The sequence below is a fragment of the Pelobates fuscus genome, chromosome 10, assembly GCF_036172605.1.
Source record: "Pelobates fuscus isolate aPelFus1 chromosome 10, aPelFus1.pri, whole genome shotgun sequence".
NCBI lineage: Eukaryota > Metazoa > Chordata > Amphibia > Anura > Pelobatidae > Pelobates > Pelobates fuscus.
In genome coordinates, this window is record NC_086326.1 from 62,575,902 (window position 1) to 62,593,996 (window position 18,095).

General features: G+C 38.7%; 1 protein-coding gene across 1 annotated transcript in view; it reads left to right on the forward strand.

The window, feature by feature from the left end:
* Positions 1-18,095, forward strand: part of PCDH15 (protocadherin related 15) — a 1,410,242-nt gene that overhangs the window by 1,166,067 nt on the left and 226,080 nt on the right. Inside the window, exon 24 of the mRNA XM_063435339.1 lies at positions 8,787-8,896. Within this exon, the coding sequence (XP_063291409.1) occupies positions 8,787-8,896 (110 nt within the window). The remainder of the gene's footprint in view (positions 1-8,786; positions 8,897-18,095) is intronic.

The window sequence follows — 18,095 nt, forward strand, 5'->3', positions numbered from 1 at the left end:
TCAAGATCTCACAAGGTAATCCCTTAACACTTATAGCACTCTACTTGAGGTATGTGTTTATTATATACCAATTTCTTTTTCTGTATAAATTGCATGTGGAATAAAGGGTAATCCACATTAGTGTACCGAGCTGCTATACGCAAATCTCATCACAAACACTTCTGTTCTAACACACATTCTCCCAAAAGGAGATTTTGTTTTCCGGTAACATCTAATTATAAATTGCAACTATATTAAATTGAGAACTGAACACATTTTATTGTTCTTTATTACCTAAATAATAAAACATTTGAACATTATTATTTAAAGGAAAGCTAAAAATAATAATTTTGCTAGGGCTATTCTAATAGCTTGCTCTGAACTGTTGAAGTAAAATGATCAATTTAAGTAATTAAGTGTACGGTGGCAATCGTTTTCCAAGTCGGAAGTTGATATTTACTTCTTGTTTAAAGTAATCAAAGGCACTAGCTTAGCTATAGGTTTCTAAATAGTCTCCGGTTTTAGAGATGAATAATGAAGGTCATACTTGTCAGTTTAAATATGGGAGGAGATGAAATAAAACATTCTGCAGACATGTTATAGAAAACTATATTTATTTGATAAATGGTAGTTTAAAACATATGCATTGCTAAACTACAGATCTAGGGAATTTTACTTCTATTTTACTGCACAAATAATAGACAATTGATAAATAAAATTATAAAGTCTTTTTTTTTTAATTAAAATTTCCTATTCTGTCTTTAAATTAATAGTTCTAATCAAAGTATTCTTAAAGGAAAATCAAAACTTTAATATAAAAATGAAACATTGTTGACGGGGCTTGGTCACCTTACTGAGCGGTTGCACAGGGAACCAGCTCCATGAATTTTCATTTAAAATTGTGATAATTACGCTGGCCCAACTGCTGGTTTATGCTGTATAGATACCTGGTGATGCTGGGGAGTTGATAAGCTCTCTGCAGCAGCTTAATTCTGCTTGTGGTGTCTATAATCTGACCTGTTTTCCTAGCGCTGGATGAGCCAAGACTGGCGGCCGACCTTGTTGGTGAAACTCAGTGGGATGATCAGCGGCTGAGCATTGTGTCCCTCCCCCCCCTTGGACTAATTGGGGTCATCCTGGTCCGTACTTTTGCAGTGACAATCAGTTTGAGTCACTTACCTCTGCTGGCTTTTGAATACAGCTTCAGCTAACTCTTGCACAGAGCTTCACCAAGAAGATGGGCACGTCTAGAATTCCTGCAAGCTCCACTGTGCGGCATGGCAGGCCACTTCTTGAAATAACAGAGTGATCTCTATGAAGGCTTGTTGCAATCTTTGACCACTTCTGGTCAGAGCTGGAGAACCGGGTGGAAATGAAACAGCTGATTCGGATGGCAGTTCGAAGGAGTGACAGCCAGGGAATGAGTGGATCTCCCTCTGGCACTGCCTTGTCAACTCACTCTACCTCTACTCTTGTTATCCCACCTGGCATAGCAAGACCACTTAATGTTATTTCACATATATTTTATTATTCTTATTATAGCCAAATTTACCACCCTAACTCCTCCCACAGTTTTTACACTACATAGACAAAAATATACCAAAACGTGCGGATTGTTCCCAATTGGTGTGCTATTACTTTGTGGAACGTTTCGCCGAATGGTTCACGGAATATCGTCGTTCTCGAGGCAAAATTGGTCCCATAGGAATGAATGGCAAAATGTTCAAAGCTAGAGTGGGAGCTGGCAAAAGCTGAAAAATCAGGACATGATTTCTAAACTGCCACCATTCACTCATTTTCAAGCCCACCTACACAAATCTTATATAAAAATGTTCAGCTATCCCTGCTGCCACTAGAATTGTCCACGGCTAAGCCATAGTCCTGATTGTTTTCACAATATGACCATTTGTTTGCAACTCACGCCGTCATTGACATTCATTGAAACTTCACTCTAGCCAGCTCAAATTTGAAGGGCAATTTCTAAACTGCGACTGTGCCTTCATTGTTAATATTTCAGAGACATACTATGCATCACAATGTAGGTTTGGGTCTTGTGATTCTCACAATATAAAGCTCTTCACTGTAGGATTTATAGTTTTTGAAATACGACCGTTTAAAGATGGCAACCGCCAAAATACTCTGACCTGTGCCAGGCTGGAGCAGCAAGTGATGTCATAGACAGGGCCTTTTGTACACCTGCTAATGTTTTTATAAATGTATGTTTTAATGTAACTGTGAAGCACTTTGGGCAACAACGTTGCAATTAAATGTGCTATATAAATAAATAATAACAGTTACCCCGCCCACTCCAGTTGTAAACTACTGGTGGAGGCCAGAACACTTCACACAATTTCCCCAGAAATTGTAGCTTATCTAGTTACAATTACTTTCTTTATCTGTCTTACTTTACTATTGTATAGAGCAGTGGTACTGAAATATCTTTAGTCTACGTGGTTTCTTTTTATGCAATGTTACCCACCATGTTTTTAAGTATTTACTTTTATTTGACATTCACCATGTTTTTTATGTTGTTAAGCTTTTATTTTTACACTTCTACTTTTACTTCTAAATCAGACCTGTCATAACCCAGTGTGACATAATTAGTACAATTTAACGGTCATGTGCACGTATTACATTTTTTAACTGCATATGTGAGCTTGCGGAGTACTTTTTTCTTATATGTTTGGTACTATCGCTATTATGCTATCCCTTGTTTTTCATCTATGACTCAAAAAAACAATGACTGACAAAAAAAAAAGAAAACATTTGAGCTACAAAAAGACATGGGCCATTTAAATTGAGTTGATTTTAAGAATATTCCTAATCATGTATAAACATATCAAAATGTCATTATAAAATTTCATGAAATAAAATGTCTTTCTAAATCCCAACGATCCAAATATGGGAATTATCCAGTGTTTTCCAAATGGTGAAACTTGGATTGTTGCACCTTGACTGTTTTTAAAACCACAATTATATTCTATAGTTAAAAAGCAGTTACGCTACATGGCATCATACACAAAAAATGTGAATATCGCGATTAGCTATGTCAATGGGTAGGAAGCAATTACTAATGGACATGTTCAGATGTAATGTGGCTAACACAGAGATATACAATAGGAACATTGTTATTTATGTGCAGAATGCCAAGTTACATAGAAACATAGAATGTGACGGCAGATAAGAACCATTTGGCCCATCTAGTCTGCCTAATTTTCTAAATACTTTCATTAGTCTCTGGCCTTATCCTATAGCTAGGATAGCCTTATGCGTATCTCACGCATGCTTAAACTCCTTTACTGTGTTTACCTCTACCACTAAAGCTGGAAGGCTATTCCATGCATTCACTACCCTCTCAGTAAAGTAATACTTCCTGATATTATGTTTAAACCTTTGCCCCTCTAATTTAAGACTATGTCCTCTTGTTGTGGTAGTGTTTCTTCTTTTAAATATAGTCTCCTCCTTTACTGTGTTAATTCCCTTTATGTATTTAGGATTTATTCAAAATCAATAATGCCAGAATATGCTGTAACTCCATTCTCATAGAGTATAATTGTTGGTAAATTTCCTCAATGGATCAAACCTCTCAAACAAATACTGCTCACTAGAAAACTTAGAGAGGTAATTAAAGGAACACTCCAAGCACCATAACCACTACAGCATGTTGTAACCATTATACAAACTGATACTATAGTCATTGCTGTCCATTGTAGTGGGAAAGGGATTGAAGGACTTTAAGGGACGCTATAGACACCCAGACCACTCACTAAAGTGGTCTAGGTCTCTGGTCCCAGGGCCCTTAACCCTGCAATTGTAATTATTGCAGTTTCTCATAAACTGCAATAATTAACTTGCAGGGTTAACTCCACCTCTAGTGGATGTCTAACAGACAGTCACTAGAGGCACTTCCAGGTCCTTAATGGACTTTTAGTCTGCTAAATGATGCTGGATGTCACCATGCTTTGCATTCCCATGGGTTAGTCCTAATGCAAGTGAAGGCAGAGCCTGAACCAGTGCTGAGAGCCCTCAGGGATGGAATCAGGTAAGTGATAAAGGTAAGTAATTTAACCCCTTAGCAGCACAGGGGGGTGGGCGCAAGGGAGGGGGTCACTATAGGCCATGATAATGCTAATAAAACAACTTTGCTTTTCTGGCACTAAAGTTTCCTTTTAATTGTGTATGGTTATATTTGATTTTGTATTACACAGAAATGTTACAGTGCTGCCATCTACCTCATGTGTTCTCTATTAAGAGTTAATACGTATGTAGGGATTTAGAAGGATACCCTTTTCTGTCTCAGAGATTTTGCCTTATAGCTGAAAGTAGCTAGGTGAATTGTTACAATAAGGGGGAGTGCCACGGCACCACAACCACCACAGCACACTGTAATTGATATAATGATTTGAGTGCTTCTATAATCATGCACAGAAAAAGTGGATCCCATGCACATGTGTGAGTGGAAGCACCTATCACATTACCTTGATTTTGTTTCTTTCTCCTTTAACCCAATTCATAAATGTCCAATGTATGTCACTTTAATTCAGAATTTGAAGAAACACAAAATTAATGGTAGGAGCTGCAAACAGCAGCTTAACTCTCTCTATTCTTAGGCAGAACTATAAAAAGGTCCTAATTCGCACACTAACACTTTAACATGGGCACTAATATCAAACCTTATTACCAACCGTTCACACATTTAAACTTTCTCTTGCGATCCCTTATTTTTACAAAACATTATGTAAACTAAAATAGCAGAATTCCCATCTCCAGCAATAGATCAATGTAATTTAAACAAAAATGAATGTGAGTATAAAAAAAGCACATTGAAAAATAAAAATCCACAATATACCATACATACATCTAAAGCTATCTGCCCTGTGTGAATTATAACAATTTAAGTAGGGCCCTTGGCAATCTATATATTCTAGGCCACTACTTGCAGGCCATAAATATCATTGCTCATATGTACGTTCTCACTCTTTAGCATGCATTGAAAAGATATTTGTTTGTCAGGTTGGATTTTATAACGCTCAGGGGAATATCTACTGTGTCATTCTTATAAAATATTCTTCTGGTTACTGCATATTGCAACTTTAGTATTTGTAATTTTCTTCTCTGTAGCAACTGTATGTAAAAAATGGGAAGGATAAAACCAATCTAATTACATGATGACAGATTATAGCGAGTGTTTGCTTTGTTGCATTAGCTCCATGTTAAATCTCCTTGTTTATTATATCTAATCATCAGTATAAATAGCACTTAATTTTGCCCTAATGAAAAGGCAGTTTTTCGATGGGGAATTGGCCTCCCGGTCGAGCTTTGCTACAGTTACTGCAAGAAGTAGGATGTTTAAATGATTCTGAACAAAATCATTTATACGGTTCGGCAGATGCTCTTGGTCCATTATGTGTTTAATATTAAACAATTTTATAAACAAGTATCTATTATAAAACAATAAAGCAGAATAGATTATTTAAACCAGACTGTAGGAATGTTCACTGCGTGTTTTAAACGAATGACCTTTTTTCAATTTAGTTAACTTATGATATAATACATTTAGAGCAATACACACACAAGCAGGCATTAACTTGTCATAAACATCCATGCCAACATGTAATATTTGTATGTAAGCCTGCACTAGTTATCACACCACACACCATTTTAGGATTTGCAAAGTTGAAAATTGTATTAATGTACTCAAATGTGTAAAATTGCAAATTACCCCACTATTAAAATAAAGTAGCTTTATCTCACATATACTCTTTCAAAAAAATAACTTATGAAATGCATTTTAATTGTTAACTGTGTTAATAACTAAACTGAGAATATTACATACTGTATAATTTAGGTTGAGATAGTCTCTGATATGTTCAAATCAGCTATTTTGGATGAAAATGTAAAGTTTGCTTGTTGTTTATTGGTTTTGTGAGTAACCCATACATAGAACCTAAAATATAATATCCTCAAAAATAGGGTACGCTAATGTTTTTTGTTTATTACTTACTTTTGTGAAATTGTTACAGCCTTTAAAGGACACTCAATGCAACATTACTTGTAAAAAAAAAAATTGGCTCATCATAATCAATTCATCACAAAGAAATGGATTGGCTGAACCAATCTGGGTGACTCAAAATGCCGCAAAAGTATATCTATTAGTGTACTGCAACACAAAATGGCAACATTATTGCCTAGCCTAATGGCTATGCAACATCAGACATTTTTCCAAAGTCAATCATGAGTTTACAGCTTGTAGTATTCATTATATCAATAGATATATGTTAAACAATTTTAATAATGATTATTTTTCTTTTGTCATCTTGTACATTAATGAAAAAAGGGAGTAATATATTTAATTTGAAAAATGAGATTATAAAAGAGAGAGAGAGAGAGAGAGAGAAGTGAGTATCCATGGGCAATTGATAACGCAATCACAGAATCCACCATGAGAAAAACAAAGCCTCTCTACACATCCAGTCTGTAGCATGACTGACCTTTTGTCAGTGAGGAGAAAAACAGTACCTTAACACATTATACAAACTGCATCTGCAGAGGTTTTTTTTTGTTTGTTTTTTTAATTTAGTTGAATTTGAAGTTTGCATCTGCAGAGGTTTTTTTTTGTTTGTTTTTTTAATTTAGTTGAATTTGAAGTTTGCATATGCAGAGGTAGCAGGCATAGCCATGTCCCGGCACGGCAAAACCACTGCAATGAAAGGCATATTTTCATTGTATGACCACCACTGTAATGGTTTAAGGTGATTGATTTCAGTGGAAGATATTTTCTGTACTTTCATATATTGACTGCTGATGAAGTACTATATTACCAGCAAACCGTGGTTTTGGCCAGAAGTTTCTATTTCTTTTGGTACTCTGATACACTGTTTACTATATTCTTGTGTATCCACTGATTTGGCTTTATATATAGCTACTGCTTTATTCTGGGACAATTACAGTTAATTTTTTGTGTATTTTCTATTTAATTATATGTTGCATGTTTTCTATTTGTTTGATTGTTTTGGTGTACTTGATACAGGTTTGTATGATTTGCACTTAGTGTATGGTTCAGTTTATTCTACATCACATTTTTGTAATCAATTTCCTGCTCCTCCTGGATTTAGAAATAGTTTTACCCTGTCCTTTGTTTATGTTTAAAACATAGGTTGCAGCTTGGTGGATTTACTACTCCTGTAACATTACTGTGTTTGACTTTAATTTGCAATGCACAAGCAGTAGCCCTTAATCAAAGTGAAAATGCAAATCAAATGTCTCTCATTAACAAATAAAAAAGACATGTTAAATGCTGCTGAACCATGCCTGGAACAATACCATTGCTGCTGCAACATGCTGGATTGAACTCTTTGTAAGAAAAGAAAAAAAAATAATTTACTTTTGTTCATAGAGTTAAACAAGACCTCTCACTCTCAGCGCAGACAATTTGTACTTGTGCAGTAAACTACCACACAATATAACAATTTGAAAAAGCACATGCATCATCACTAAAGTCATTAAATCAATGATTTAAAGTTGGTGTAAGTGGCAGTGGCTAGGGACAGCAGCAGCATTGCCACTTCACCAGTCTACCACTATAATCAATGACACAGTCTACCACTCCCATACATGCACAGCAAGGGTTACAGCAGACAATCTCTCTGCTGGTCTGATTGGTAGATAAAGATTATTATTTTTTTACTGCCCCTTCTTTTTCCCAATCTCTTGGTCACTTCTTCTTCATTCAGTGGATGTATTCTGTTATTCATTTTTTTTTCAACCTCTTAATGGAACAGAGGCTACAACCTATACCATTAGACAGACAACTAAAGTGCTTTTTTTACTCAGCTACCCCTCAAAAAAATGTATTTTTCGCCATTCTCTCCCCCCTACTACTGGAGCCTTAAACTGAACTTTGTCATGAAACAAGAAAGTTTGTCCATTGCCCACTTTATTTGTTTTGTGATATGCCCATATCACATTTCAGAGTTGTGGAACTCAGAAGAAAATATGTGGACTATCACCAAACCAAATGCACAAATCAAATTATCAGTACAGGTCAGAGTGCCATGCAATAAAAGTGTGGCTATATACTGCTGCCAGAACATTCTTCATAACTAAGCAAACTGAGGCCACTATAGAGTGACTAGAGGTCTCTATTTCTAGCGTGGGGACAGAGTTTCTGATTATCACTATTGTGCCAGTCCACTATGCAAGCAAGCTGGATTGCCTAATAATATTTCAGGAAAGACGGGATATACACTTTTCCAGAAGCCTTAGGCAAGATACATTTGGCAAACTTTATCCTAGGTCTACCAAGCTTCTACACATAGCCCTCCGATAAAATGTAAATGGAGAAAAATAAGTTTATAGAAGCTAATGAGAATTGTTTAGGATAAGAATTGCATTCATGGTAGAAGGGACAAAATTTAGATAGAGTGCTGTTAAGTATTTATGTACTGGTACTCTCAGACATTGGAGATATTCCCGACATCATCTGAATGTGAAATTCGTCTAGAAGCAGTAGCATCAGACTACGGAATTGTGGCATTAAGAACCTATTAATTTGCATTGCATTCTAAGTTCCTCTGCATTTAGCAAAACAAACAGCATGTTTAGCTTCACAATGTTGCCCAATTAAATTACTTTTTATTTGCTAAAATTGGAAGTGCTACTATTTCATTAAACATTTTCACAGTTTAAATGATGAAAAATGTATTTCTTATTAAAATACAGTAATTGCATTAATCCAAAAACATATTTTACATTTTTCTTTTTATAATAGTTTATAGATTATAATGTGTTCTATCATTTATTTTTAGGCCCTCTCCTGTGAGTGAAGCTGCTCCATTTGGGACTGCCGTGACTGTTGTAACTGCTGCTGCATTGAACCAGACTATAGTATATTCAATTGTCTCAGGGAATGATCAAGGTATAGTAAAGGTCCATTTAAAACTATACATTACTAGTTGAAATAAATGTCAGGTTAAACAAATAAAAAAAGAAATAAAGAAATGTTAAGCCTATATAGATGTGGGGATTTGGATTACTTGTCATTAATAAGCCAACAAGAGAAACGTGCTGACTCGTGCTGATGAAAATGCTTATCATGAGGGAGGAAATAATTCATAGTTGACTGTTGCATTACATAGTAAAGTGAACCTGGTGTGTATATTTAAACTACATATTTCACAAAAGTGAGTACACCCCTCACATTTTTGTAAATATTTTATTATATCTTTCATGTGACAACACTGAAGAAATTACACTCTGCTACAATGTAAAGTAGTACGTGTTCAGCCTGTATATTTGCTGTCCCCTCAAAATAATTCAACACACAGCCATTAATGTCTAAACTGTTGGCAACAAAAGTGAGTACACCCATAAGTGGAAATGTCCAAATTGGGCCCAAAGTGTCAATATTTTGTGTGGCCACCATTATTTTCCAGCACTGCCTTAACCCTTATGGGCATGGAGTTCACCAGAGCTTCACAGGTTGCCACTGGAGTCTTCTTCCACTCCTCCATGATGACATCACGGAGCTGGTGGATGTTAGAGCCCACCTTCCGTTTGAGGATGCCCCACAGATGTGGGATTGCGGTGCAGGTGAATATATTACATCCCCATAATCAATGACTGGCATCAGCATTTGCTGTACAATCTTTTCCTTTACTGTAGGGCTTAGGCAGGATTTGTTTTGTACAGGGCACCTAGTTTTGGATAAAGTTTAGATGCAAGTTTTTCTATCTGGAGGCCAAAAGATAGATTGGGGTCTAACAACACACCCAGGAATTTGAAAGAGTGGAGTGCAGTCAGTGTGCTATTTGAATTTGTTTTGATGGACAGGTGGGAATTGTGTAATTTGTATAATTTTGGTAAAGTTCCAAAGACAGTTTTGTCAGTGTTTAGAAAGAGTTTGTTTTTTGCAATCCACTTTTCTACCTCTGTAAACTGGTCTTGAAGCACAGCCTGTGGTAGAACGGATTTGCTCGCATAGATTACTGTGTCATCTGCGTACATGTGTACATTTGAGGATTTGCAGACATTAGGCAGATCATTTATAAATAATGTAAATAGTAGGGGGCCGAGAATGGAACCTTGGGGAACACCACACGTGACTGGGAGAGGGAGGGAGTCACTGTCAGAAATGGACACATATTGCGAGCGATCCGATACATACAATCGAAACCAGGTTAGCGAACAATCACCAATACCTGAGTTTTTGAGTTTATGCAGTAGAATGTTGTGATCTACTGTGTCAAAGGCCTTTGCAAAATCAAGTTCCGAAATTACAGAATTTCCAAAGTTGCCGAAGTTCCCAAGCACAGTATTGCCTAAGTACTAATATACTTACCCAGTGAAAGAAGAAGAATGTTACACTGTATACAAGTTTAAATAAAAAGTATGTAAACGTAGCAAGGATTCAGCTGTGAGCATTTGCAACACTTACAACAATCAAGTAACAAACATTCATATAAAATGTAAGTTACTTAGCCTGTCAATGGAATGACAGGAATGAATACGTAGATAACTCCCTAATTCCCACGGTATTAGGGAGCTATCTACTAAAAGTCTGAAAGACCTAAATTGGTCTTTCAGCCAAATTTACTAATACTAAGTAAAGATTACTTAGTATTAGTAAATTATGCCGCTACTCGCTATACCTATTGCCCCCCCCGGCCCCCACCCCTGAACGGTGGGTGGGGATCCTAAAGTAAAATAAGGGGGGGACCTATTGTCCTCCCCCCGGCCCCTAACCATGAGCGGTGGGTGTGGGCCCTAAAGTAATGGGGGGACCTAATGTCCTCCCCCCTGGCTCCCACCCCTGAGTGGTGGGTGGGGGCCCTAAATGAGAATAAGGAGAGACCTAATGTCCTCCCTCCTGGCCCCCACCCCTGAGCGGTGGATCGGGGCCCTAAATACTAATTGGGGGGACCTAATGTCCTCCCTCTTGGCCCCCACCCCTGAGCGGTGTGTGGGGGCCCTAAATAAGAATGAGGGGGGAGGACCTAATGTCCTCCCGCCTGGCCCCCACCCCTGAGCGGTGGGTGGGGGCCCTAAATACTAATTAGGGGGGCCTGATGTCCTCCCCCTGACCCCCACCCCTGAGCAGTGGGTGGGGGCCCTAAATTAGAATGAGGGGGGACCTAATGTCCTCACCCTGGCCCCCACCCCTGAGTGGTGGGTGGGGGCCCTAAATACTAATTGGAGGGGACCTAATGTTCTCCTGACTGGCCCCCACCCCTAAGCGGTGGGTGGGGGCCTTAAATTAGAATGAGGGGGAGGACCTAATGCCCTCCCCCCTGACCCCAACCCTGAGCAGTGGGTGGGGGCCCTAAATACTAATTAGGGGGTGACCTAATGTCCTCCCCCATGGCCACCACCCCTGAGCGGCGAGTGGGAAGCCCTCAATACAAAATTAACCCCCCCCTCCCCAAGGTCCCCAAACCTCTAGTCACCCCTCTCCCCCAAAAAATTAACCCCTACCTACCCCACTCACCCTAAAAATAATGAGGGGGGGACCATTTAACTAAGTACCTGTAATAAAATAAAATAAAACTTACAATTTGATGTTTTCTTTCTTCTAGAATCTTCTTTTCTCAGCCCCCAAAAAGGCCAAATAAAAAGACATAATAACTTAAGCACTTTAAAAAAAAAAAATGCTCTGTGTCATTTTACACAGCGTGGAATTTTCCCACGCTGTGTGATTTGACTCATAACTCTCTGATTGGTTACTTAATCCACTAATCAGAGAGTTATGAGTCAAATTACACAGCGTGGGAAAATTCCAAAGAACTTTCCCATGCTGTGTAAAATGACACAGAGCACTCTGATTGGTGAATTTCAAGCCAACCAATCAGAGTGCTGTGACAGGTAAATGTAGAGACTTACCTGTCAGTCTCTTCATTTACTTGTCATAGCACTCTGATTGGATGGCTTAAACCCACCAATCAGAGTGCTCTGAGCCTAATTGCAGGGCAAGGCCCTAATTTAGTATTTAGGGCCCCCACGCACCACTCAGGGGTGGGGGCCAGGGGAGGACATTAGGTCCCCCCCTTATTCTAATTTAGGGCCCCCACCCACCGCTCAGGGGTGGAGGCCTGGGGGGAGGACAATAGGTCCCCCATTTTTTTACTTTAGGGCCCCCAAGCTTCGCTCAGGGGTGGGGGACGGGGGGGGGTTGCAATAGGTCCCCCATTTTTTTACTTTAGGGCCTCCACCTGCCGCTCAGGGGTGAGGGCTCGGGAGGGGGGACCCTTTTTTTATTTACTTTTTTTACAGTGAGCAGCCACAGGCCACAGGCTGCTCACTGTTTAATAGACATGCCCCCACTCGTGGTATAGAGAGTAGGGGCATAATTTACTAATACTAAGTAATCTTTACTTAGTATTAGTAAATTTGGCTGAAAGACCAATTTAGGGTTTTCAGCCTTTTGGTAGATAACTCCCTAATACCGTGGGAATTAGGGAGTTATCTACCAAGCGGCTGCAAGAGAAGTTCCGAAGTTCCGAAGTTCCGAAATGTCGAAGTGCCAAAGTTCCAAAATGTCGAAGTGCCGAATTGCTGAATTTCGGAATGCTGAACTGAACCGAAACATTTTTCCATGCACATGCCTACAAAAGATCAGATTTACTGCAAAATTGTTTATCTTAACACCTTAATGACCAGGGCTCTTTTGAGACACATTCGTGATCAAAACCTTTTTGGCATTTTTGTAATGCATTCATACACCACAATTATATCCTTTCTGTTTAAGTGCCCCCATACATATTATTTATAATTTTATAAAGCAGGGCTTACCATTTAAAAAAAAATAAAGTAATTCTTCTCGGTTTTGCATTTGATAATTTCTGCACAAAAAGTGCAACTAAAAAAACCTAAATGTGTCCCCAGCTGACAAAGGGGACCCTCAGGTTTCTAATATTATCTGGGGTTCCTTGGTAACAATTTAGATTTAAAACTGCTGTCAATGGGTGTTAAAGTCGACCCTAAGTGTCTGCATAGGCCATTGTGTGGCCCTTAAATGATTAATTCTAATCATTAGTGCTAGAATGTTTTTCTAAAATAAATAAAATGCCTTGTTGCCGTGTCTACTGTATATTGAAAGCTATGAACTGGCAATATTACCCATATTCCTCTGCTTCCCTGGGATTTGTTGGATTTGCACAGTGCTCTCATTAAAACAATGCGAGTATCATGACTGACTAAAAATTAACAGGAAATAAGGAACATTAATAAAATGGAATATTTTTCATTTTCATTTTTATATGGCAAAATAACCAAAAAATGGTAGTATTAAATGCCTTCAAACTACTCAGGGTTTTCTCAGTGAATGTCAGCATTCTTTCTCCATTTGAGTTCTCCCCAGGAACACTCAAGGGACACCAGTGTAAATAAAAATATTTATTCTAGTAATATTTAAATAGCAACAAAATGGTCCTACGCGTTTCGTCAAGTTGCATTAACTTCCTCAGATATCGCATGAATGTAAAAAACATAAAGATTAAAATCAATGTCGCAAACAAATTTAAAGATAAAAATAATATGTAAAACTTTAACATATTCAACTATATACATTTAAAAAGGTTAATTCCAGTCTGGAATGTTCCAGTAAACTAGATTGGTTCATACAGTATCCAATGCACTTACACTTCAAAAGTTCACAACATTTAATAGTTTTTGACAGGAAAAAATAATGGGAATTTAGTTACCGTTTATGATCATACATTTTTGGCTGGTCATATGCGAGCAACCTAATGCCTGTTCTTTTGAGATTAAACCACTTACTTGGGAAATCCATCCTCCTGGGGCTCTATGCAGTGCAAGGTTAAATAGGGCTCTGGTGTGAGGCACCTGTGATCATGAGGAGAACGAAACCAAGAGAGTTGGCCTGGACTCCCAAATAAATAAATATATATATATATATATATATACACACACACACACACACATACATACATATATACATACATACATACATACAAATCTTCCTGGCTTCATATGTGTGTATGTATATATATCTCACATATATATTTATTTGGGATATATATACATACATACGAAAACAGGAAAAAAAAAAAAAATATATATATATATATATATATATTCCAATATTGTAATAAGGTGCACTCACAGGACTTTGTCAATAACTTGCTTTTATTCTAAGAAGTGAGTTACATGTGAAGAAAATATCATAAATCGACGTTTCGACCCCTGTAGGGTCTTTTTTAAGATCAATCTTGAAGTGTACAACAATGCATATATATAGGTAAATGCTAATAGTCACTTACCTAAACGGTGTGTGAGAAAAAGCTGCCGCTCGATAATCCGAAAACCGGAAGTGAATCGGTGTGCCCGCGTGATAGAACGTGATGACGGGTATGCGTGCGTCGTTGCTAGGCAACGAACCAAAACAAAACATCGCCTCCGATGGAATGTATATTCCGCGAGCTGCGAACAGCTTTAGGGGGGATCAACAGGTGATCGTAAGTGCCCAGTGACTAAATGAAAAGTGCCAATTGTAATTGGCGAACCTAATCAATATTACCCCATGGAGGAGTGAAAAAAAATCTGGACTGCCCAAGAGGAGAAGGAGGACTGTAAAACACTAAACCTAGTGATATCACCCGTGAAAAATTATTATAGTGAAAGTGCAAAAAAAAACCATGTGAAATAAAAAGTCCTACTGTGTCCTCCTCGGACAGTTATGCTATATCCAACTCTGAGTACTCAAATACCTATGCTGTAATATGTGTTGCTATATACATGTATAATGCAAATTTAATGCCCATATTTTTAACAACTAGTAAATAACTAGAGCATATACTATGTACCAGTATGTAATGCAAACTTAATACACATATTTTTACAGATAGTAAAATAACTAAAACGTATGATATTACCCATGAAACTTTTGAAATAAATATCAACATGTCATACTGCAGAGTACCTGATCACAAACAATATTAAGCCATAATTTAATTCTATTGTATAGCCTGATAAATGCCTCACTTGTTACATAATTTTATACCTTGAAGCATCGAATCAATTATAAAAGCAATTGTTAAATTATACTACTGGGGACCCAGATATTGGACCCTCTATGTCCTTATACTTGTAATCTCATAGGTGTATAAATCCTAGTGCTTTATACCCCATAATAATCAAGCAAATAGCTATAGTTACGATACTATCAAATGTTATTGTGGGATGTGTCAGGACTAAGCATGCCACAAACATCTATATTGCCAAGTTATTTTAAATCATTAAACAAAGGTGGCAGCATTTCTGGTAACAAACTGGAACACAAAGATGAACTAAATATAGAGTGCCAGAGATGCTTGCATGTAATTCACAGAAACATAGAATAAGTATTATATTCGTTCAAGCCTCGAGGTGTGACTGTGTCCAAAGTGAAAATCCAATATGCTTCCCTTTGGAGCAATATTTTAGATCTGTCACCCCCACGAGGTAAAGGTGGGACATGATCTATGGCCATAAATCTGAGTGTGGGAAGTCTGTGTGACGCTGCAAGATAGTGTTTTGCTACCGGTTTATCCGTCTTTTGATCCCTGAAGGCGGTCATGATGCCAGATCTATGCCCTCGAATGCGGTCTCGTAGGGTGAGGTCTGTTTTCCCTACGTAGGATAATCCACATGGACAGTTTATTAGGTAAATGACATGATCTGTAGTGCACGTGATGTAGTGTGAGATTTTGATTCTTTTCCCACTATGAGGGTGGGCGAAGGAGTTTCCAGAGTTCATGTGGCTACAAGTGATGCAGCCACTACATCTGTAGCATCCTGGTTTCTTATAAAGGGAGTGCAGAATTATTAGGCAAATGAGTATTTTGACCACATCATCCTCTTTATGCATGTTGTCTTACTCCAAGCTGTATAGGCTCGAAAGCCTACTACCAATTAAGCATATTAGGTGATGTGCATCTCTGTAATGAGAAGGGGTGTGGTCTAATGACATCAACACCCTATATCAGGTGTGCATAATTAGTAGGCAACTTCCTTTCCTTTGGCAAAATGGGTCAAAAGAAGGACTTGACAGGCTCAGAAAAGTCAAAAATAGTGAGATATCTTGCAGAGGGATGCAGCACTCTTAAAATTGCAAAGCTTCTTAAGCGTGATCATCGAACAATCAAGCGTTTCATTCAAAATAGTCAACAGGGTCGCAAGAAGCGTGTGGAGAAACCAAGGCGCAAAATAACTGCCCATGAACTGAGAAAAGTCAAGCGTGCAGCTGCCAAGATGCCACTTGCCACCAGTTTGGCCATATTTCAGAGCTGCAACATCACTGGAGTGCCCAAAAGCACAAGGTGTGCAATACTCAGAGACATGTCCAAGGTAAGAAAGGCTGAAAGACGACCACCACTGAACAAGACACACAAGCTGAAACGTCAAGACTGGGCCAAGAAATATCTCAAGACTGATTTTTCTAAGGTTTTATGGACTGATGAAATGAGAGTGAGTCTTGATGGGCCAGATGGATGGATTGGTAAAGGGCAGAGAGCTCCAGTCCGACTCAGACGCCAGCAAGGTGGAGGTGGAGTACTGGTTTGGGCTGGTTTCATCAAAGATGAGCTTGTGGGGCCTTTTCGTGTTGAGGATGGAGTCAAGCTCAACTCCCAGTCCTACTGCCAGTTTCTGGAAGACACCTTCTTCAAGCAGTGGTACAGGAAGAAGTCTGCATCCTTCAAGAAAAACATGATTTTCATGCAGGACAATGCTCCATCACACGCGTCCAAGTACTCCACAGCGTGGCTGGCAAGAAAGGGTATAAAAGAAGAAAATCTAATGACATGGCCTCCTTGTTCACCTAATCATCAAATGTGAGATTTACAAGGAGGGAAAACAGTACACCTCTCTGAACAGTGTCTGGGAGGCTGTGGTTGCTGCTGCACGCAATGTTGATGGTGAACAGATCAAAACACTGACAGAATTCATGGATGGCAGGCTTTTGAGTGTCCTTGCAAAGAAAGGTGGCTATATTGGTCACTGATTTGTTTTTGTTATGTTTTTGAATGTCAGAAATGTATATTTGTGAATGTTGAGATGTTATATTGGTTTCACTGGTAAAAATAAATAATTGAAATGGGTATATATTTGTTTTTTGTTAAGTTGCCTAATAATTATTATTTATTATTGCCATTTATATAGCGCCAACAGATTCCGTAGCGCTTTACAATATTATGAGAGGGGGATTTAACTATAAATAGGACAATTACAAATAAACTTACAGGAACAATAGGTTGAAGAGGACCCTGCTCAAACGAGCTTACATTCTATAGGAGGTGGGGTGTAAAACACATTAGGACAGGAATTTACAATCAAATAAGGTGGGCTGCCCTTTAGGAGAGGGCAAGAGACAGGTATGTGAGGTAAGGGTTAGTCTTGGAGGCCATAAGCTTTCCTAAAGAGATGGGTTTTAAGGCACTTCTTAAAAGATGCAAGACTAGGGGAGAGTCTGATGGCGGTAGGCAGGCTATTCCACAGGAAGGGAGCCGCCCGCGAGAAGTCCTGCAAGCGCGAGTTGGCCGTACGAGTGCGGACAACGGACAGGAGGTGGTCACGGGCAGAACGGAGAGACCGAGAAGGGACATACCTATGGATCTGTGAGGAGATATAAGAGGGGCTAGAGTTGTTCAGTGCTTTATAGGTGTGAGTTAGTACCTTGAATTGACTCCTATAGCATACAGGAAGCCAATGTAAGGACTGGCAGAGGGGTGAGGTGTGAGAGAAACGACTAGAGAGGAAAATCAATCTAGCAGCAGCATTCATTACGGACTGTAAGGGTGCAGTACGGCTATTGGGGAGACCAATCAGGAGAGGGTTACAATAATCCATGCGGGAAATTACTAGAGCATGGACAAGCTCCTTGGTAGTATCTGGTGCGAGAAAGGGGCGGATGCGGGCTATGTTTTTAAGATGGAATCTACAGGATTTGGCAACATGCTGGATGTGAGGCTCAAAGGTGAGACCAGAGTCAAGTATGACGCCAAGACAGCGCGCTTGCAAGGATGGACTGATGTTGGTACCACAAACTTGGAGGGAGAGCGAAAGAGGAGGATCAGTATTAGGAGGAGGAAAGACAAGGAGCTCAGTTTTTGAGAGATTGAGTT